This window comes from Rutilus rutilus (genome assembly GCF_951802725.1).
Source record: "Rutilus rutilus genome assembly, chromosome: 19".
Taxonomy (NCBI): Eukaryota; Metazoa; Chordata; class Actinopteri; order Cypriniformes; family Leuciscidae; genus Rutilus; species Rutilus rutilus.
In genome coordinates this window covers 23,406,111-23,429,914 of record NC_140232.1, presented here as the reverse complement: position 1 = coordinate 23,429,914, position 23,804 = coordinate 23,406,111, and the positions used below count along the sequence as shown (strand labels likewise).

The window sequence follows — 23,804 nt, the reverse complement described above, 5'->3', positions numbered from 1 at the left end:
GCTTTTACTCAATTCATAAATTTGTAGTCCGTGCTAGTTTTCTACAATATCTGATTAAATCATGTAAGAAAGCATACAACATGTTTAGTAACTGAAGCCCTGCTTTGGCATAAGTATATTTCAAATGTAAACATGTTTACTGAGATTCAAAATAATTAGCATCCAAAAAAAAAAAATTGTCAGGGGACATCATGCACTGCACTGCAGACAAACACACATACCAACATCTACAGCCGAGTCTGAGTTATCAGTCTTGATCTGAGTGTTTACTAAAGGGAAGGGTTTGTACGTGTTCAGCTAAGTCAAGGATGACAACATGACTTTTCCATGTAGGACAACATTTTCCAAACTGCCTCTTATTGAAGTACGAGGATTTTATACGAGCCAACTGAAGGAATCTTCTGACCATCAGGACAGGTACAGCACACCCTTCCCTAATGAATCGTACAGTAATCTGATTTTGTAAACTCCGCAATCTGTACAACTGAATACAGGGAACTTGTAGAACCATTTTTTTCTCACTGGCATTTTATTGGAGGAATTAGATGTTCTAGAAGTGCAGAAATGTTTAGAGAAAAAACAAAGAGCTGATTTATTTTCTTTTAGAATGGAGGTAAAGGTGTTTGTTGAAGGAGTCCAGCGCATTGTTTGTGGAGTCACTGAGAAAACAACATGTCAGGAGGTGGTCATCGCTTTAGCACAGGCACTTGGTAAGTAAATGCCTAGGCCAACATCTCAGAGTTTATCATTCCATAAAGCATTATTCTACATAACCATGTAACGACTATGGAAAACATAAACATGAAGAAAACACTTAGTTTAAAGGTCTCTTAAAAATCTTTGAAGCGATAGTGCACCCAAAAATTCTGTCATCTTCATCATTTACTTAACCTCATGTTGTCCCAAATCAGTATGATTTTATTCTGTGGAAAATATGGATTTTTTGGACCCCATTTACTCCCATTATATTGGCAAAAACATTCATCAAAATATCTTTTTGTGTGTGTGTTCCACAAAACATACAGGTCTGGAATGACAGATCAGATAATGTTCTGATCTAAAAAAAAAAATCATCTGACTCTCCGGACAGTAAAATACCAGACATTATTCAAGAAACAGCTGGAAACTAATCTCTTCCACAGGCACTTAACTGCATCTTGCGAACTTTAAAATTAAAATAATAAAAACTACTTCTGTGCTTTCACTATTTATAATAATCCTCCCTGTTCTAGCTTTTACTATTCTGGACAATGTTGTAAACTTTGTATTGCTAGCACTTCTTGTGTTATTGCCTCCTTAGGATGAAATTGCTTGTTGTTTTCCTCACTTGAAAGTCGCTTTGGACAAAAGCATCTGCTAAATGAATAATTCGTTTATTGTAAATGTATATTCATCCCAAAAATATCACTTTTTAATATTGTTCTCACTCTTAGGTCGGACTGGTCGATATACTCTGAGAGAAAAATTCAAAGAATTTGAACGTAATGTGTCTCCGGATGAACTTCTCCTGGAGTCCTTGGAGAAATATGGTGAGCAAGTTAGGGAGGTGCAGCTCACTTTGAAGCATATCGGCCCATCGCCTGGGGAAGAAACAAACCAGGCCTTGGCCCTATTGAGGCGAGCGGAGGGTACGGGGAGAGCACGGAGAGGCAGCGGGGCGATCGGCCTACACCGCCAGAGTCTCCCACCGCTATCACACCTCGGCGTCCAATCCGAGCCACCCCCTGAGGAACCCAAGAGACCCAAGCGGAAGTCGCTGACGCTAATGGAGGAAGCATGGGGTTGGCTGGAAAATTTGGGCAGGGGCGGGAAGCAGCAATCAGGACGAGATAAGAAGAAAGACAAGGAAGGCAACAAAGGAAATGGGCACTCAGATAACACATCTCTAAAACCAACCAAAAGTTTACCAGCCTCTGGGACACCGCTGTCGAGGGAAAAAAGAGACAAAATTAGAGCACCACATCAGCCTTTGATTAGCTGCCTTGGGAACCGTGGGAGATGCACTGATAATAGTGCTGAATGTGAGAGACGGGAGGAAGAGGTACTGAAGGAGGACCTGAAAACCATCAATCCAGTGGTTCCTCTGGACAAAACAAGCCACGTTGAAACCGAGAGTGAGGAGATTTCACATTTAAGGAGACTAGTTGGCCAACAACAGGATTGTCTGCAAGAAATAAAGCTCAAAATCGAGTCAACGGACCAGCTGATCCTTGAGCTTGAGCAGCAGCAAGACACTAGGGAATTTTCCGAGTCCCTGTCGGAAGAAGAGGAGCAGCTCAAGTTCTGGCTCAATGAGCTCAAGGCGGAGGAAGTCTTTGAAAGAGACCTTCAGACGCAGTTCTTTCAGACAAAAGAAGCTGCTTCTGAGTGCAAAGCTAAACTAGAGGAGTACAAACAGAAACTGCAAGCAATGGACCTAAGAAACTCCCAGCAGAAAACAGGACATGAAAACCTCACTGAACAGAATAGCCAACTAGACATGCTAAAACATGCCCAAACAAGCGTCAAACAAATACAGATCTCAGCAGACAGATCGCATGGAGACGGAGGAACAAAAAGGGTGGTAACAACGCTTGAGTCCAAACTCCCATATGTGTTTGTTTCAGCAAACCAGATATCACATCCTCCTCTAAGCAGACCAGCAGACCTGAGGGAATGGTGGACACGATGGTCTCAAAGCCAGAATCCAACGTCAGTTGGAACAACAAAACCAAAGATAGTGCATCGCTCTGAAATCACCATACATCTGGGAAGCACCAGAGTTTAATCACATGAAACCCCTTCTTCTCCATTGAGGGATATCGCTCTCTTTTTTTTAATGCCACAAAAGTTTGCAAAGGCATTATTTGTCTAAGGTTCTGTACAGTGCTTTACTAGAAAAAAATTAAACATAATACCCTTTTGATTCTCATAAAATGTTTAATTCAATTGTTTCATTCAAGACCATTAACAAAAGTATATAGGAGAACCCTAAGGTTCAACACAAACCCAGAGTGCTCCAGAGAATATTCATGACAGCAATAGCTTCATTTGTCATAAGAAGCACTGCAAATAGCCTCTATCAACATAATTTCTCTGCATGTTTTTAAATTTTACTTATTACAGTTCTCCCCTTTTCTCAAGTTCTGCACACTTTGCTTGATTTATTTAGGTTTTCAAAAGGTCCACCCAAGTAAAAGCACACAGTACATACAGTATTTCTCAACCCAGAGGTTTGGGGGACGCACACCAGTATTCTCTACTTGAAAAAAAAAAAAAAAAAAAGCCACCCTACAATTGCTCTTATATTTTGGTGGCTGTTTGGGGATAGAGGAGACACCAATTTTTTTGTTTTATTTTTTTTTGTTTTGTTTGTTTTTAGGCACCTTTTTCTTTCTTTATTCATTAGCAGATATTGAGTTTAGGTTAAACTCAAGAAGGAAAAAAGAAGAAAAGAAAATTCAAAAAGTATGTGCAAAGAAAAAGATCTTAAAAAAAGAAAAAGAAAAGACCACAGGCTACAAGATGCCATTAGGAATTCTGCACATGCCCAGACGGAGCTAGTGAAATCAGGACAGGAATTAAAAAAGGCTTCTTAAAAAAAACCAAACAATATAATCTCAAAAATTGTAATTTACACAATCAAAAACCATACACAAGTGAGTTCTGAGCGCAGAGAAAATTTATTTCATTTTCAAAACTAGGTTAAAAGCTACTCAAAGGAATTAGGTGTGGAAACCGTGAGTGAAAAGAACTTTAAGGTCATATTTTATTTCTCACCAGAAAGAGACCAACAATGTGTCATTATCACCTGGGTGAGAAACTCAACATGGGGAGAAGTATTCAAGTGATACAGGAAGAATAAAGTATATATAACGGAAATCAAAATACAGACAGGCAAAAGCTACTCTAAAACAATAACTCACTCACACAGCAGCAGGTGCAGAATTCCTGGCATTTCAATTTCAGCAGAAATGAAAAATGGGTCAAACAGTCCCCACATCTCAATCTAAAAGATGTGAGAACTACAAACCCCATATTTCCCCTCATATTCTCTGCATAACACTAACAACCTTACAAGTGAACTTTTTCCAAACATATGATGCATACCACACACTCACACAACACGGGGGGGGGTTTTGCTCAAATTACAACCACACAAAACCATCACACATACAATGAAGACGAGATGAGGAGTATTTTTTTTGCAAGGGATCCTGTGACAAAGGAAGGGACCTGTGTGTGCTAATGTTCGAGTCTTGATGTGTTTTTTATTCTGTGAATTGTTTTTATGGGTGAGAGAGATAAAATGAGAGTGAGAGAAACAGACACATACAAATCCCTTCCTATGGCCTTTGTCTGATTGCTTTTCTCCAAGGTGTTTCATCTGTAGTGAAGAGGAGAGGGGTGAACAGTTCTCAGTCAGTAATACCAGGCTGGCGGAGTTTCCTCTCTACACTGAAGCCCTGTATGAACAAAACACCAGGTCAATATCAAGAACATCCAACTGTTAAAATTCCAAAAAAATGCTGAACAGAAATGCAGCTTATTTTTACCTTTGAATTATCTGGGCCACGAGGCTGTCTGATAATGACAAGACGGGGAGCGTTGGTGTCATCCAGAGTGATGCTCTTCAAGCGATTGACAAGCCTGTCAGGTCGAGGTGTTGCTACGGGTTTTGGACCCTCACTGTAAAAAAAGAAAAAGAAAAAAAGATTTGTTTAGATTTGATAAAAAGCAAATATAACAATAACAACTTTGTATTACATTTAACCGAGAAGTCTTACCTGACTCTGCGAACATTGCAGGCACTGCATTTGCCTGTGCGTTGGTTCAAAATCACAGAAAACTCTACTTCATCACCGGCCTGCAGCTCCAGACCATCCTGCACCTCCTTGACGTGGAAAAACAGCTTCTTGCTTTCTCCAACTTCGTATGTGATGAAACCAAACTGAGGAAACAAAAACCAGACTACTTTTAGCAAGTGTCTAACACTTTCTTGCATCATTAAACTCACAGTGGACATGAGTTTACCTGATCTTTGACACACTCCACCAGGGCTTTGCGCTGAGGAACAATGTTGCAGGCCATCTTTTGTCCTGTCTGGGCCATTGTACACAACTGAAACTTCACCATCTCACCCTTTTGCAGACAGTCACCTTTATTGGCCATACCAACGATGCCGAATGGATAACTCTGACCCTTACTGGAGCCTGGTAAAGTGATTGAGCAGAGAACAATTATTAAAATGGTTTTGAACACTGTTTACACAAAACTCTAGATACACAAAATATTAAAAAGACGTCAGGAGATGTCACTCACCATCTTCTGTGATCTCAATAAGGCCTTGATACTCTGTCTGAGAAGGGTCCACACTGCGCAAGGGCCGAACCACTTTCCCCAGGAACACAGTATTACTCACATCCTCTCCTACTCCATTCACTGACACACACAGAGTTGTGTTACTTGCATGAACCAAGTATTATTAATGCCAAGCCCATAGAAAGTCTCTAACATACCAGCTGCAACTTTGGTGACCTTCTCAGCACTGATTTTGTTTCCTTTACCCTTGGAGAGAGTGTACTCCACCGTATCTCCCAGGTCCATGTTATCCACATCCCCACACACCTCACTGCAAACAATTCAGAGTAAACCATGACAATCAAAAAACAACAAACCAAAAAAACAAGTAGAAACATCAGGTAGAAACTTTACCTGTAGTGGAAGAAGATCTCCTGATCATGATTGGATGTTTCTATGAAGCCAAAATTATCCTTCAGTGTTGCTATGTATCCCAGAAGCCTCTTGGTGCCAACAGCGCGATTAAGGACCTTGAAGGACACAGCACTTTGCTGTCCGGTGCGTTTCACCTCACTGATGGAGAATTCCACCTAGTGGAGACAAGGCGGTTTACATTTAATCAAATTCAAAAAAGTTTTTTTTGGTTTTTATATTAGATTATTAGATTTTTATTAGATGTTTTCTAGATAACATTTGTCTCCTAAAATGGTTATAATAAAATGCTTCCTAATAAACATAAAATGATAAATATAAAATTATTCCAATCTTTCAGGTGAAGCGGAGTTTAACATAAACATTAACGTACCTTGTCTCCAAGCTGTGGGTAAATGCCCCCATCCAGGTCTTTAATATGGTAGGGAATAGTGCTTTTCTCTCCACTCTCTTCATACGCAATCAAGCCTTCTTCTGCATCCTGGTGACGGCACAAATACACACATTCATATAAGAACCAACAACTTTTAACATGCACACAAATTACAGAGTGCACCTCAGCTCTGGTTATGTTGCACTTGGTCACCTTGGACTTACATTGATATACAGCATGAGTCTCATACATATTCATGATTTTTTTTTAAATGGTCAAAAGAAAATACTGAGTGCACCTTCAAGGGTGATTTTAAGTGCAGAAATAATCAATACTTGTGAACTAACATTTTTATTCTTCAGCTAGTGTCAGTGATGATGGCCAGCATCCACACATCAGACTGCAAATACTTGAGAACCATGTAAAGATTGAGACTGTCCAAATACCCACACATGTGGTCTTGGCCACTTGAGAGCACATGCACACAACAGGAAGTGTGTGCAAAATCAGTGCCCTTAACACACGAGCAGTATTCAAGGCTAAGTGTATCCCATCATGCATCATGTTCAGAAACTCAAGTGCCACTGAAACTTCGACAGGAGATGTCAAGGAAAACATTCCACTGCAAGTTAAATTAATTAGATATTAAATATAATTTGGTAGTAAAACAAAGTGTTGCCAATTTTATTGGTGCAAAGATGGGTGTATTTTGTTCAACATTTGCTTTTTATCTCTTAATTAGAAGCACCACAATTACTAAATTGTGTCGTAAAGCTCTGTAAACACTTACATTTTTATGAGAAAAGTGTCCTGTCAGGTAATCAAAAGTTCTACACACAGGAAATATGTCATGTAAGAAGACAAGTGTGGGTTTTTGGACAGGCCCAATGTGCCTCTGGATATCAGCAGCAGCAATACATTTTGCAACTCCTAACTTGCAAAATAAATATCCAAACAGAAGCAAAGCATGGGGAAAAAAATGTGTATTTACACAATGAGTAAATAAAGAAACAAGACATTTGATGAAAGATTTAGTCATTATGCGCACACTAAAACTAGGGGTAAAACTGCTCCCATACAGTTTGCCACCCACGCTTCAGTACATCTGTACCACAGTTGAAAATGTGTATGAATTGTGTGGCATCCATTTTCAAGAGTAATTGCATGAGCAACATAGAAACCGAACCGTTGTACCCCTCACTAAAGAATGCACACAGTGAGTGGCACAGCTTGAGTTGGTATGGTTATGAGGTTAACATGTCTGTATGACTTAAAGCTGTTAAATCATTCCCAGCTCATGCCAACAGGCCTCATAACCAAACAGACAGACAGATCAAACTGACCTTTTCAACTTTACCCTTAAAGGGGAGAAATGCGGAGGATTAGACATCTGTGATTTATTCTAACCAATCGGAACATATTTGAATTGCAGGTGAATCAAATTAAAAATTAAATACTAATTTAATAAGCTATTTAATTACTAATAAGCTAAATCTCATCCTTGGTACTTTAACAATTTGCCTCTTAAATGCGTTAAAGATCATGTTTTCAGAATAGGATTTTCTGACAGCATGACTGAACTGGTCTACATTGTGGAGGAGAGGCAGCATGCAGGAAACAGCAGCCTACCTTGTCTTTTTTCTAATGAAGACGAGCATGGTTCAAAAAAAAAAGGAAAAAAGGAAAAAAATTAAAAGGAAAAAGGAAAAATAAAAAGAAAGAAAAGAAAGAGGGTCAGACAAGAGGCAGTAGCATTTCATAGCACCTCAAAGCCTGATATTGTATTTCGTGCTTGCGTCAATCAAGAGGGAGACAAGCAGATAGAGGAAATGAAAGCTAAAGTCTGGAAAGTAAAATTATTTAAAAAAAATATTTAGCAACTGAATTCCTCCATGTTCAAAGTCATTCATTTCTAATTATGACTGGTGGTTCTATACCAAATTTCCAGAGATGTGTACTTTAAGGACCCTTAGGGGCCATTCACACAAAGAAATACATTAAAATCAACTACATTTACACTACCGTTCAAAAGTTTGGGGTCATGAGATTTTTGAAATTAACACTCATTTAAAAGACACATTAAATTGATCAAATGACAGTAAAGACATTTAAAATATTACAAAAGACTCAAAAGATTGTTGCTCATTGGAACTTTCTTATTAAAACGAATCATAAAAAAAAAAAAAAAGGAATCAAGCTTTCCACAAAGATATTAAGCAGAACTACCATTTTAAACTGTGATAAGAAATACTGTATGTCTATAGCACCATTCAGCATATTAGAATTATATTTGTGGCTGCTGAAAAATCTGCTTTACTACCACAGGAATAAATTACATTTGAAAATATATTAAAATATATTTTAAATTGTAATAATATTTCACAATAGTGCTCTTTTTGGGCGTTTTCACACCTATAGATCATTTGATACATTTTGTTTGATTTGTTCTGAAACAGGGACTTAATTTGTTACAATGTTGCATTTTCTTCTTGGTTCCGTTTGCTTTCACAAGGCAACCTTTCAAAGCATACCAAAATATGTTTAAGCAAGTCCTCTTATTGGTCAGTTTCCTGTGCGTCATCCATCAAGAAGATTGAGTTTGCTCCATGAGCTTATTGTGGCTTTATTTGTAACTATTGAGACACATGCAAACACTACATGAATGTAGCTATCTTTCCCGTTGTTAAATTATATACTACAAATGTATTACTACTACAGCAAATTCAAACACGCTCTCTCTGGATCTCCCAGCGCTGTCAAGAGGTTAAAAGTGTCAAGACACGCAAACAATATAAGAATGTTATAATGCAGCTAGAGCAGGAATCAAGGCTTCATTGCACGCACGGAGAAGCACTCATTGCAGCAATCTCGCACGGAGAAGCGAAAGTTATTAGTGATAACTAATGTGCTCACTCACAGAATCAGACACTACTGCCATTTATATAGCACATTTCCTGTTATGAATTATAATACCATTTGGTTTGTTGGGTCGAATTGCTTTCACACCTCAAGTGAACCGCCACAGAGTTTGTTTGCAATCAGGCCGAAACCACCTCGTTCAGGCGGTCTCGGAACGATTGTGTTGGTGTGGATCCGAGCGCGACTGCCTTGTTCACATATGCCTAAACGAACCGAACCAAGGGAGAAAATGCACCAGGTTCCGAAACAAACGCTCAAGTGTAAAGGCACCCTTGCTGTATTTTCGATCAAATAGATGCTGCCTTGGTGAGCATAAGAGACTTCTTTCAAAAACATCTTGCTGACCCCAAACATTAGAACAGTAGTGTAGCTTCAGGAAGTCAAGAGTTTAATTTACCTTTTCTTTGACCTTGCTGGGGCTGTAGTTCTTGTTGGTGGTAGCAGGCACGGCTTCTTTCTCCACCACCCCCATAAAACGCAGCTCAGACTGAGTGTGGAATGACACTGTGCCCTTGGGCAGCTTTTTGATCCGCACGGCATGGTTTCTTTGGGCTGACAGCATGTCCTGATGAAGGCAAGAGGGGGTGTTTTAAAGCTAGACTGAGGCAATGCAAGATCAATTTTACTTTTGCCCCTGCTTTGTTTACACTAGAAACAGCTGACCAATCTGGGTTTTTCAAAGGCTAATTCCAATATCTAGAGAGCAGGATGTCAGTCAAATTGTCACAAAAAAACCTGCACTTATTGAAGATGAGAAAAATCTGCAACACAAAAGTGGTTCAGGTTCGGTAATATCTAGGAACTCACAGGGACCACAGTGAATTCCACTTCATCAGAAATGTGCAGTTGGCTCTCTTCCAGAACCTCGCTGAAATGGAAGAACATCCGGGCGTCACGGTCCACACATTTGATGAAGCCAAAACCATCACGCACGGCAGCTATCACACCCTGCACAAAAAGACAAGCAGAAAGACAAAGCCAACATTAGCAAAAAGTAAAAGTATTGCAAGAAAAACCACTAAGACAAAGTTCTGCAGTTGTACCATTTCACGGGTCTCCTTGGTGAAATGGAAGGTGTCAGGGAGGATATCGATATTTGTCGCTCTCTCTAGTTTGTCCCGACGGTCGGTGGATATATTGAACTGGACATGATCGCCCTCCAGCAGAGTCACTTTGGACTTGGTGTCCTTCTCCCCAAATAGCAGCTCTTTGTCAGTGAAATTAATTCTGGCACTGATTCGCCCAGGCAGTGGGTCGTTCTGAGTGAGACAAATGGAGTCTTATTTGATTTAACATGTATCTATATGGTAATGTTATCAAGAGAGTCAGGGAAGACGAATGACAAGAGCTGATTCACAAACCTGATTCTTGGTAGGAACCTTGGGAATAACCTTGGAGACAGTGCCCTCGAAGGTTTCAATACTAATATCCTCAAATATAACAGTGCCCTGAGGCAACAGTCTCACATCTGTGGCCACTTCCTTGCCCTATGAGGCAAAGAGAAACATCTATAACGCTGTTTGAAACAGCAACGCATCTCATGCATTTCACTCAAAATGCACGAAAGTAAAATCTTTTGAAACTTTTCAATGATTATAATTCCATCAATACAATTAACATCAATAATAAAGTTTTGCTTTCAGAAGTCCTTTATTTCCACTCAAGCTTACGTTTCTTTCTTTAATGGTGAATTCCACGTCATCTCCAGCTTGTAGAGCCTCCAGATCCCCTTTAAACTCACTGTAGTGGAAGAAGATCTCCTTCACAACATCCCCACGTTCAATGAATCCAAAGGCCTCCTGCAAGACACAATTATACAGGCGAAATATATTTAAATCTATATTTTCAAAATTAAATTTGAGCATTCATAAACTAATTATTCTGACACTAGTTAGAAATCTAATTTTGAAAAAAATGTGCAGCTGCATTCTAAACTGGCAAGTTATAACAATGTAAAAAAAAAAAAAAGTCATAATTTTAAAAACAAATTAACAACCAAAAAAACTTGATTAACCCAGACATAAGAGATAATAGCAGTCTGAAGTACATTTGCCATTCACATTTGCTTTCCCACCAGAGGGCAGGAGATCACTAGTCCTCATTATTCATTCAACAAAAAAAGCAGCTACTAAACTGCAAAACTCATTTTTGAATCAGATCCTTACCTTGGTAGCACAAACCACTCCCTGACATCTTGACTGTTGCTTATTTACCAATACAATGTTGTGAGCACTAACAGCACCAGTACTGAAAAAAACACAAAAAATAAATCATTTCCACATAAAAAAAAAGAGCACATTTTGACATTTTACCTGTACAATTAGACAGAAAGAAATCAACTTACTGCTTGTTGGTCTCCATGTAAAAACTGACTTTATCTCCAGTATCTAAAGAAACATTTCCTTCCACATCATCAGGGGCATATGTCAAATAAAACACTTCCTGTGAGAAAATTCAAACCACAAACATTTTCAGAAACATCAACTACCAAAATCAATGCACCATGTAGAAGCTAATATGAACCATAGTACTGTGTGTTTGTGTTTGATTCAGTGCATTTCTCTAGGTTTGCTCAGCTAAATCTGCTTTTATAGAACTTAGAGGAAAACTGGTCACAATAGGGGGAGGAAAACAAGTGATTGTGTTTAAAATGTTTAGGAAACTCTGCAAAAGGAGGATAGATGACACATACCCCGTTCCTCTCATAACACACACTGCCTGTGGGCACTTGACCAGGTGCAGACTTCCCGTCCAGGTGAGAGGGGATAGCTGAAACAACCTGGAGAAAGGGACCGTACAGACAGACAAGACAAGGTTAGAGGTTGCATTGGTGAGAGAAACAGGATCAACCATATATGTTAAAATGCTAAAGAGGTCCCTAAACATAGATGCTTAACATGTAAACTAAATTAGATTTTTAATTAAGAACAACATTAAGGTTAAGATTTGACTTGTACGTCTTAGTTCAAGGAACCAGACATAAACTAAATATATAAATATATGACTGACAGACTTGACATTGACAACAAATCAAGATTTGTTCTCCCACAATTGCATATTAAATGAGGATGAAAAGTCCACCCAACAAGACCACAAAACACGAAGACAATCAAGCTCATCGTGAACCCACACAAAACAAAGCAATAACATCAGGTCAGTTAAGGATTGCTAGATGTTATTCCTGATAATTGAAACCAGTGATGCATGTGCATTTGCCTGATCAATATGGATTAAAAATGAGCTTGAAATCCCCAACAATGACAGACATTAATGGGACAAGGACAATAAAACACAAAAGTAAAATGTGTTCCTTAACTGGATGAATAAAACCATGCAGCACAGTTAAAGGAGAGGCGTGCAAGTCAGGCCCCACCTGCCCAGAAATGCGCTCTTCTGGCAACATTTCTGCCTTGATTTTTACCAGCTTCACCGCAATTGGTTTGCCAGTGCGTCTATCAGACGACACCTCAAACTCCACATCATCTGAAAAGTGGTGGGACAGACATGACACGGAGTAAGTCAATTCCTGCATTAATATTCATGTTGGAAGCAAAACAAAATATTTACATTATGGTTCCTACTACCGCTTGTCAATATTGAATCTGGCAATACATTCGAGATGATTTGGCAGGAGAGGTGTATATTGTAATGATTTTAATTAGAGCTAACCACAAATTCTAAAATATCAGCCATTTCAACTGAAAGATGAAGGCTACAATAAATGTTGTCCACTAGATATCCAACGATAAAGAAGCTTTTAAGCCTAATCTTTACTGATCAGTTTCCATCCATTTGAATGGAAAAAAATGGATAGATCTAGTTAATTTGTATAACTATGGTGTACTGACTGTATAGTTTTATATAATTAGTGTACATAGAAATCTGTGAAATGCTTATAGATCAATTTAGACCCCAATAAAAAAATGTTTTCAAGTTGCCAGACACATTTGAATATAATGCTGTCTTTTTAAAATGAAGAGACAATTTTGTGTCTTTCACAATAATATATTATAACATTTGTATAAAGACATTTATTGTTGTGGTACGAATAAAACATTTTAAATGTGGAATATGATATCACACTTATGATCAAACTCTAACATTCAGTGAAGATACAAGATGGATTTAGCTTATCGCCAATCATCCACATGGGCCATTAGTGCTTGGACCCTGATGATTGCTGCTTTATATTAGAAATAATAAGATATATTTATAAGATAAATAAGTGGCTATATTTACCTTTTTATTTTGCCATAAGCTTCTCAAAAGATTGTCACTAGTCTAGTTTCACAATTCTTCCTGATCACGCAACTCAAGTATGAGATTGTTAAGATGGAGATAAAAGTCTCAGATTTAAACTTCAGTAGCAAAAAATGGTAGAGTGGGTAGATTTAATTCTTTCATGAATCTGTTCAAACTGTCTGTTTCAATAAAGTGATTCTTCATAATGCTGATTCAATGATCAAAAACATTTAATGTTTTTGGTAACGAACTTGGCCAAAATGGTTACTTTCAAAAGGCTAATAAATACACTTTTTAGTTATACTGCTCATCCCTAGTTCTCTACTTTCTCCCACCCCATTTGACCCATACCTCCAATCTTAAGCTCCTGTAGGTTGCCATTGTACTGTGAACAGTGGAAGAAGAGACGGGCCTGTCTCTCAGAGCACTGAATGAAGCCATATGATGTAAGCAGTTTTTCAACCACTCCTGTCTCACGGATTCCCATGCTTGTTCCATTGGCAAATCCACCATGGCCATTATTATGCAGCAGACTGGGGTCAAAACTCATCTATGGAGAAATAAGACATGTTCAAAAATTCACTTCAATATTCAACCTTCAGCTCTCTCCACACATACGAATGTTCCACAGAAGATCAGAACACAAGTGCGGAAATGGTCAAATGGGATGAAACAAGGTTTTAAATGCTGCACAGACAAAAAATTAAAGAAAAAAAATATTTGAATGTAGATGTAAGAGTTTCTCTCTGTGTGGCCTGCTTGAACTGGTTCCTTGATCAAAATGACCAAGCTAAATAAGCTAAAGACCTGTACAATACTAAAGAAAACAACCCTCAACAACTTCAAATTCCATTGGTGTCGTATTAAACCTAGAAATTACGTTCATGCATTTAATCCACCCCACACGCATTTAGTTATATATTAGAATATACACGCAAACAAACTCGTCACCACATCCAAAGTTACAACTAAGTCTCTCTGGACAACTTCATCCACAAATAGAGTTAATTGTAAGTCAACGGTCAGCAGGCATGTGGTCAAAGTTAGACAATAAAAAACAGATATACCATGGCTCTAAAAAGCTCCACAAAGCCAAAGAGCTTGAAAACTCAACTCCAAGCATGCAGTTACAGTGTCAGGTATTGACACTGTGGGAACATCAAGCCAGCACACACACTGTCCCATCATGACCACTTACAGATCGCTGATACAAGGGGGTCCGCTTTTGCTTTTTGCCCCCTACTGCGCGAGAGGAATGGCACGAAACTGAGGCAGAGCGGGGGATTGGCTGGCTTGAGGTGGAGGGTGTGGGGGCAGCAACAGGGGCATCAGAGGCCTCCATCTTGAGTGGGAGGTAGGGGGTGGTGGGACACTGGGGGGTATAAGGGGGGAGTGGATTTAAAAAAAAATAATAAAAAAACTAGCTAAATGAAGGATCATCAAACAGGAAGAGCCAATACATGGCATCAAACACATTGGAGCAGACTTTACAGAGTATTAAATTCTGTAAAAAAATAAAAATAAAATAAAACTCTTATGAGGCCTGTCAAAGGGGCTATCAAACCACTGTGATGACTTAGATGGGGTAAAAAACAAAAGCACAAATATATACTCCTTTTGCCTCGTTACGGTGCTGCCAAATGACAAATGGGAATGTCAATATACTATACCAACAGATGACCAAATCCATTACAACAGCTGTACTATTATTACTAACAATATTTTCTTTATACTGCGATGCATTCCAATGTCATGCTATCACGCATTTTACCTTGACTGCTCCATTCAAGGAGAACAAACGTGTTCAATTTTAGTGATGGTTTTAATAAAGCATGTGAAATGTGTATTCAGTCAGAGAGGTTTCATTTTGCATTAAAGCATGAGAATGACTGTAACACTTCAGATGTAAACAATCATCTCTGATTCTAATAATTTTCTTCTAAGGATTACAAAAAAAGGTCCTAAAAACATCTGACCACAATGACTTTCATTGGGCCTCATTCATGAAACAAGCAGAACAAATTTTTGTGCAAATCGTTCGTCAAGCTGTTCTGACGCAAATTTTCGGATAAATGAAAGTGATTGTATTTTCAAAATGTTGGCATGAAAAATTACACCTGCTCCCTACTACGCGTAAATGGTGCTTAAAACATGTGATCGTTTCGTGTTCTTTTAGGTAAATGGATGACTGCATTTTGAGAACACTAATAATATTTCAAGCATGTGTTTGCCCATATTGGTCACCTTTAACTATTGAGGTTAAACGTATTTGGCTCGCTGTCCGTAGTGATGGGGCTCGAGAAAGCGGCTTCAACTCGAACTCTGAAATATCCCCAGGGACTACTAGTGCTTGGAAGATAAGTATAAATGGGTGTTTGTCGTATTTTTTCCTAGTCGCTAAGCTGAAAAATGTTGCACTTTGGGTAAAACGCAGCTCTCGTCACTTCACTTTTTAACCAGCTATCCAATCCCAGTGGAGGAGGGGTGAGACAAATACCACAATGACCAACCATCACAGCCTACTTGTACAACGACAATGAAGTTAATATTTTTGGTATCATTGCATTTTTATATTCAGAAAATTGCTGATAAAACAAACTATCTGCGAAATCCTAGTTACATTGCTTCTGTGGATATTCTGTATAACAGCAACCAAAGGTTTTCAGCTGGAAAAAATGCTGCACCTCCAAAATGCTCAAGCTCCCCTAGCTGAGCATTTTCAGCTGGCTAAAAAAGCTTTGGTGCACACACTTTAAATGGAAGATATTTTTTTTGGCATATAGCCAATTAGTCTCTTTTGCATTTATGCAATATCTGGAGGCAAACCAGAGAAGAAGTCCAAAAAATTCCACAGAGTTCCTGGACATGTTATTTACGTAGCTGCAATTCATGGACGGGGATTATGCTGATTGTGAATGAGAGTGCACACCCGCCCTATTCACGAATTATTGAAATTCAATTTACATACACACGTTTAACTATAAAATCTGAGGTTTATGAAGAGTTTGTGAATCCAGAAGAGTTTTCAGGAAGATCTATTTTATGTGCAAATTACTCAGAATTTACTCATTTATGAATATTTCATGAATGAGGCTAATTGTAAGGACATTTTTATTATTTGTTCCAAAAAAAAAAAAAAAAAAAAAAAAAAAGCCATACAGGTTTGGAATAATATATGAGAGAGTATATCATTTTTGTTTTACGGTGAACTACTCCTTTAATTCTTCTCCCTGTGCTGGAAGACATGCTCGAGGAAAATCAGAATGTGTTAGTTTGATGAAGCGACTGGGAATGGCACTACTAGAATACACAGTAACATAAAATGGTTAGATGACACAGACTCCGACCAGCCTCGACCACTGGGCCATTACATCGAAAGAGATACAGGACTTTAAATGCCTATAAATACTTTAGTACTAAATACTTCACTGTAGTGTCTAACAACAAAACTTAATATCCATTTTCTGTCAGTCAGACACGGTTCAACAGCAGCCAAATCAAATGTAAAGTAAACAATACACATATGTACCAGCCACTATATTAGTCTTAGCGAAAACAATATCATCGTTCTTGCCTCGCCACCTCTCGTTGCTGCTCGTCTCTATGGCAAGTGATCGAGGCCAGCCTCTAAGCCTGCTGATCAGGATGATGTGGTAAAGGAACAGCGCAGAGAGGGGCAACAGTGTGTGTTCAATGAACGAGTCAAGTTCGGGAGAGTGGGGGAAAGTAGGGTGGAGAGCGGATGGCTGGGCACTTACGGAACGGCCGTAGGGTGACAGGCTGAGACCGACGGGCGAGGTGCTGTTCAGGTCAGCGCTAACAAAAGCTGCAGGTGGCGACGCCGGCAAGGTAAACTCAACAAAACCTTTCCAGGGACTACCCATAATTCTCCCATTCACAGTGGCCAAATCTACTACACCTGGGATTGATCAGATTAAGCTGTTTCCCAGAGTCTAGATTTTATTTTATTTTTAATTCAGTCGTCGTGTTGCAGCTCCTCCCTTCCCCTCTCCCCTCTCCTTTTGGTTACACACCAAACAAAACACCTCTGGATTTCTGCAAAGGTGAAGAAAGGAGGGAAGCTGTGAAAATAAACTGAGGGAAAGGCAACAAGAACAGCCAGTGAACAAAGCAGCACAGTAGGATCAGTCGAGGTGTGTCTGTTGGTGTGTGTTGGGGAGAGGACCCTACAGACAACATGCAAGTGTGCCTCATCTGCACAGAAGGTTGGGCCAAGACCTAATAAATTCTTCTAAAGACAGCTTAAATTAAGTACTTATGATCTCTTTCCCTCAGAATCTGGAGTATTTTATGCCCAACTAGAAGGAAGAATTGTTGAGCAAATGTATGCCAAAGAACAACTACTTTAGACAGAGGTTGGCACATAAGTAAACAATGAAACCTAGCACAGCTTTAGGTCACTCAATATTCACACTTTGAACAAGACAAACAGGACAAAATGTGTGAAAAATTACAGTACATTCATAAGAATTTAGAAATTTAAATATTTACCCCGAAATGAAAATTCTGTGATTTATTCACCCTCATGTTGTTCTGTCATGATTTTTCGAGATGAGTCGATTTTTTGATTAATTGTTTTTAAGATGTGGTCGATTCGATATCGATTCTCAAAAAACACGAATCAAGCCACGAAAGCATTTTTATTTCTATTTTAACCTTATTACTAGTCTTCTCCACTAGATGTCATCCTCTACCTATAGCGATGATACAGAGGGGACCTTTACATGTTTAACATGGCGATGCAAGAGCACCTTTCAGTGTGAAAGACATTCCCCGACAGTTCACTGTCCCGTTCGGGCCAGTGCTGCATGGTCACGAAAGTTTGTCATTTGCACACGTTTTCAAGCCTTGCCAATAAGCGTTCAAGCGCAAGAAGACATGCGCGTTGTGCAAGAAGTTTTGTGCGCAGTACCTGTAGCGGTTCCTGACAGTACATTTTGGTAGGGCAGATTCTGGGTCTTAGTACCAGTTTATGATAAACATTTTGTAAGCTGAACGCAGAACACTTTTGGCAGAGGTTTCGTTATTCAGCCTAAGGGTGGTACGCCAATGTGAATTAGCAGTCTTTAAGTTCAATTTGATACGCAACTCCACATAGTCTGGGTCAGGTCAGTAACTAGTTGGCATGTCTGTTCTTCCTAATATACACATAGCTGAAGCGGACTGATATCATCTTGGTCTGGAGTGAGGTTTACATAAGGTAATGAGAAAACCTGCTGCTGTCTGTGTTTATGTTAATCAAACTACAAAAAAATAAATCAATCACTGCTCTTCACTGAATAACTTTTGAAACTTTAATGCTTAATCTTTAATTTATACAGTGAAGATTATATGCAGCAGTGTTTTTTTACATTTACATACTATTCAATTTCTGAAAAGCACTGATTATTTCATTTGTATCTTTGTTCTATTCTAATTTATGCTATTGCTTGTAGCTTGATTATTTGTTCTTTTTTTTTATTAATGACTGTTTATTTGTCTTTAATAATCTTTGAAATTTATATTAGTTAGATAGTAGTTTTAGCTGTGGTATCGAAATTGGAATCAAGAATTGTTAAATTTCACTGGTATCTAAAATTTTGGCGTAATAACCTTATTAATTACAATAGGTAATAAATACAAACATTGGTCAAAAACAACAAAAACACTAATGTTTTTTTTCATTTATTATTAATTTGTGTGTTGGGGCTAGTGAAAATTTAATCACTGAATTAAACCGAAAATCTCAAATCGAATTGAGATCTTGTGAATCGGGACATCTGTATCGATACCAAGCCCTAGTCTTCTGAAAAGACATGACTGTCATGACAAATCTTTCATTAAAAACAACTTTGTTTCCAAGATGAACAAACATCTTATAGATTTAGAATGACATGAGGGTGAGTAAATGACCATTTTAATTTTTCAGTGAACTATCCCTTCAGTTCCCTATTTCAATCCTTTAACTGCCAGTTAAATTATATGTTGAACTTGAATGTTCTCCGTTCCAAAACCTAGTGAAATGCCTTATGCACTCAAAATACCTATTCAATATTTTAGCCACATTATAAAGCACAATTGCATGCAAGCATCCTTCATAGAGAAGGCAATCCCATAATGCACTGCTGCAGTGAAAAAAATCCATCTAAGATGTGGTCCAAGAAAAAGGAATTGGTGTGTGTGTATTATATATATATATATATATATATGCTCAGACCCTGAGCATCATTGACAAATATCTTATAAAATGTGTGGTCAGTGACGCCGTTCCCTATACACAGAGTACGTGCAATTCAAAAGTGATTGCAATACCCCAAATATTGATAGCATCTCCCGGACAAATTATATACAATATAACTACCCAACTGTTTGAGAGAGAACGCAAAAGTATTGAAATATTTTTTCCTCCCATCTCATACTTTTTCCATTACCATGTCCCTTTAGAGGCTCCGTAGAATGTGTAATTTCTGAAACAGACTATATTATCTAATATTTGGGTTTTAATGTCTTTTTTTATTTGATGCTAAAGATGCTAATGCTAAACTCCTTCCATTTCAGTTAGGATGCTGCTCAGAAGGCTGCTCACTAGTTTCTGGAACAAAGCAACACATTTTCAGCCTTTTTAGATTTAAATTAAGAGACATAAACAAATGAAAAATTGGCCTGATTTGGCACACTGTACATTATAAATAAAAATAAGCCAGACAAATCAGGATTATTCATTAGGTAATGAGTAGAAAGTGTAAGGAGGAGTGTCGGGCATGACTTACCTTGTTCTGTTGTCTTGGAAGGCTGTAATGATTTGGACCAATCAATCACTTAATCGATGCTTCAGATTCGTCTCACACACGCGCATGCACACACACTTGTAAGGTTCGGCTCTCTGGCACACGTTCTAATTACAAAAAGTTGCAAAAATAAAGGACAAAAAGCAAAACAAAAAATAAAGAAATTCAAATAAAAAGGCAAGTGTAGGTGTATGAACACTTCTTTTGAAAAAAAAAAAAGTTAACAAAGAGAAGAGAAAGACTAGGTGAACGGGGGGGAAAAAAGATCAGGAGGGAGGGATTCGGTCTGCAATTGACAGAAAGAAAAGGGTCAAAACTGAAAAGACTAGCAGACAGCAGCCCTCTCCGCACCCCAGGAGAGGAAGAGGTGCGGGGAGGATGAGGAGGGCTTGGCGCAGCGTTGGGACGTGTGCTTTTTCAAAGCTGTTGAGTAGGCACAAACTTCTTGTCTCAGATCAGGTCTCGTCTTCGCTGTTAACGTTGATGGTTGGTTGCTACGCTCTTTGCGGCCTGGTTCTGTTTCTTAAATCTTTGGTTTGCTCGTTTGGTTGCTTCGTGTTGCTTTAGTTTTCTCGTTTTGTAGCAGTGCAGTTCTTCGTCTTGGTCTTCAGAGTTGTTGTACCATTGGGTCGTTTTGGGGATGTTTGTTATGTTTTCTTTTTCCTTGACGTTTCTTCTGACCGATAGATGATCTGAACTTGAAGTAGGTTTCAGATGGTACAAAAATCAATTCGGTTTCACTTCATACTGTTTAGGGGAAGAAAACAAACAAACAAAGGATATTAGATCACAGACAGATAAGTTACACATTAAATGCATCTAGTCTAATATACGCTATAATAATTGATTTCTGGCCAAATTTTGCCCCCTACAGCATTGAACACACCCTCATGATTTAACAATCAATCCCCTCAGTCACACTCATTTCATGTGGGTTAAAATGGCATGTTACTCTCCTGTTGATACACAGGCCTAAAAATAAAGTTTCCTTGGTGGCCTGGTGTAGAGAGCGAGCAGCTGACTGAAAACACGTGGATCAACAAGTCTCAGCGTGAACCAGCAGTTGGCTGAGCATTTATGGAATACATTAAATTCAAGCAGTCAACAACTGCAGATAACCAGCATGCCAACCATTCAGTTCCCTCTGGTCTATTACACAAGAGGTGGGAGGATCAAAGAGCTTGATATATAGGCCAGTTCACAACTTGATATGATGGATCAAGTAAAGGCTTAAAATGGATGGAGACAACATCTAATTTCGTACACAAGAAACAAAGAAATAAATATTTAAAGTTACAATGAAACTGAAATAGGGACAGATCTTTTCTTCCATATTGCGACATCCGAGTGTAACAATTTATCAAAAAAGGAAAAAAACGTATCTAATCGGTTCTATGCACTGGTTGTTGATTTGATTTTGCACTCAAAAGTGGAGGCAGGTGAACTTGCAGGAGCAGGTTTAGCAGAATTAACTACTGGAGAAGTCCCGCATACTTCAGAGAGAAGTCTGCCATTTTCACTGGAAGGTCCAGTTGTGACATTATGATTAAACATAACGAGATAAACATGTGCATGGATGAATTCATAACATTAACACATACATTTTGAAAATAGAGGAATTTTTATTTTATGCTGACTTTAAAATGGAAGTCATAGGCAGAATTTGACCTGTTCCCCATTCCATGTAAAAAAAAAAAAAAAAAAAAAACACAAATAGTGCCAGACAAACAAACCTTGAGAGCACATTGTGTGCCTAGATTTACAACCTCGTGGTTCCAGTGACAATTAAAGGAACAATTCCCTTTAAATAATAATTCAGATAATTCCAAAAAATATACATTTTAATCTTTAAATATTAATCTTGTCGTTTTACAGCTTCATTGTCACTGTATGGAAAAGATCAACCAGACACTCTGCAATATCTATTTTATAAGTTGGCGATTTCGTATTAATTTTATAAGAAAGGTTTAAAAAAAAAAAAAAAAAACAAGCATGAGGGTAACGTTACAAATTGCCAGGAGTGTTGAAATTACACGAGGGCGAGTAACTTACAATTTTATATTTGGCTGACCTATCCCTTTAAAATGCAATAAAAAAAAAATATTGTAAACATGCCAATATTGGTACAATCAAAATGTGTGGAAAAACAAGTAAATTGATCCCGTTACAGCGAAGAAGTTCATAGACCTCAGCGCGTGACGTCGACAGCCTCGAGCGCGTGCTGCTCAGCAGGGCTTGACAGCGGCTCATATACTAATCAAAAGCTACAAAGTATATCGGAACCACTATTCTTCGTTCACAAGTTTTATTCGAATAAAAAGGAACGGAAGATTTCTACAGCATGCGTAAACAAAGAATTAGGACATGAAACTAAGTGACGCAAACAGCGCTTGGGCAATAGCCTGGAGTGGATCCATCTGGATCTCATCCAAAGACAAAATCACTAGCAATGCCATTTCAGACAAGACTGAACTCCGACGAGCGTTTCAGAAAGTGCACTGTGAGGATAAAGACCAACAACAAACGGTTAAAAGAGAATATTTTCAAATATTTTAGAGAATATGACCGTTCCCAACATTTTTAAACAAGGCATTTCCATTTCTTATTCAGACACAACTGGAAAACCATGGAAAGGGTTTTAACAAAGAATTGCACGAATGTTGCTATTACAAAGAGCAAGTTCTTTCACCGAGTGAAGCGGAATATAAATTGAAGCATAAATATTCATTATAAATGATTTTTTATAAGGTTTTGTCGATTTGAATTACTTTCCTGGGCCTGCAAAAATCCCAATTTCCAAATTTCCTGTTATTTTCCAGTTGTCATGACAATGGAAACGCTCATTTTAGTAGTAATTCGTTTGGAAAACAAGTAAACTCTTCTCCTGTCCTGACAAAAGGGGGTTTGATTTGTTTAACTCAAGTAACGGTGTTTCGACATAAATGTAACGTTACAGACTATGATCCAGACGGGCTTAAAATAAATCACTCATCCCGACAACAAAGGCACCCGGGGCGGCTGTCGGGTCACGCTGGACCGCTGCTGTTGCGTTGGATGCTCGACTGGGCGGTTCATTTCTTGACAAGTGACCTTTGCAAAACATCGCCCACGACGGATGTGGTCAAAATAATACGTGTGTATTCATGGTTTAAAGCGACTCTTCCACAGTATCAGTGAAGCGCTGGCTAACATGCTAAACCGCTAGAACACACGCAGAGGAAACACTGCCCCCACCCTTAACCGTTTAACTGTTTAAAAACACGCACGGGTATTTAAAAAGAGTGATATAAACGCAAATGTCGGAAGCTCATACGTTCATATACCCGCGTGAGAATTGTGACATCACAACATTGAATAAATATAGAGGAAAAACTCACCCCAACAGCTTTCAGCACTGTCACCAGCGCCGCCATAAGCAGCACGGCACATTACGTAGTGAGGGGCTGTGCGAACTCTCGCGATATTAAACCAATACCGTGTGAACTGTGGGGGACACGTCTGGGTCACACGTCACTTGTAAAATACAGATAACTTCTGTTCTACATTTCCTGTTTTTATATAATATCGGTGATTCCTGTAAGTGGCCCAAGCTTGGACTTCATGTATCAGATTTGTCCAAATTGATAGAAAATCCCTAACTCACTAAAAGTAGTACCTAACAATTAACCCACCAAAACACGTTTTACTGTGGTGGTCTATGACATGACACTATGGTAATGCAATTTTTTTTGTTTTTACATGTATTTTGGTAGTACATGATGTTCTTTTTA

At 38.5% G+C, this 23,804-nt stretch overlaps 2 protein-coding genes across 3 annotated transcripts; one reads left to right on the top strand and one right to left on the bottom strand.

Annotated features, from left to right (window-relative positions):
- Window positions 1-213: 213 nt before the first annotated feature.
- On the top strand, window positions 214-3,244 carry rassf11 (Ras association domain family member 11). Its single transcript, XM_084390448.1, has 3 exons — window positions 214-417; window positions 607-710; window positions 1,434-3,244. Exons 1-3 carry the CDS (start codon window positions 317-319, stop codon window positions 2,765-2,767), a joined length of 1,539 nt encoding a protein of 512 aa, XP_084246574.1. The 5' UTR covers window positions 214-316; the 3' UTR covers window positions 2,768-3,244.
- csde1 (cold shock domain containing E1, RNA-binding) lies at window positions 2,900-23,563 on the bottom strand. 2 transcript variants are annotated; one of them, XM_084390446.1, is made up of 20 exons: window positions 23,412-23,563; window positions 20,017-20,781; window positions 13,598-13,796; window positions 12,321-12,487; window positions 11,697-11,783; window positions 11,349-11,446; window positions 11,170-11,251; window positions 10,675-10,803; window positions 10,366-10,491; window positions 10,048-10,263; window positions 9,812-9,952; window positions 9,402-9,569; window positions 6,086-6,193; window positions 5,695-5,870; window positions 5,499-5,611; window positions 5,302-5,421; window positions 5,014-5,192; window positions 4,767-4,930; window positions 4,536-4,668; window positions 2,900-4,445 (listed from the first exon to the last, which is right to left on the bottom strand). In XM_084390446.1, exons 3-20 carry the CDS (start codon window positions 13,794-13,796, stop codon window positions 4,398-4,400), a joined length of 2,454 nt encoding a protein of 817 aa, XP_084246572.1. In that variant the 5' UTR covers window positions 20,017-20,781; window positions 23,412-23,563; the 3' UTR covers window positions 2,900-4,397. The 2 variants fall into 2 exon arrangements, with proteins under 2 accessions (XP_084246572.1, XP_084246573.1); XM_084390447.1 differs by having other exon boundaries at window positions 12,378-12,487; window positions 23,412-23,543.
- Between the last annotated feature and the right edge of the window lie 241 nt (window positions 23,564-23,804).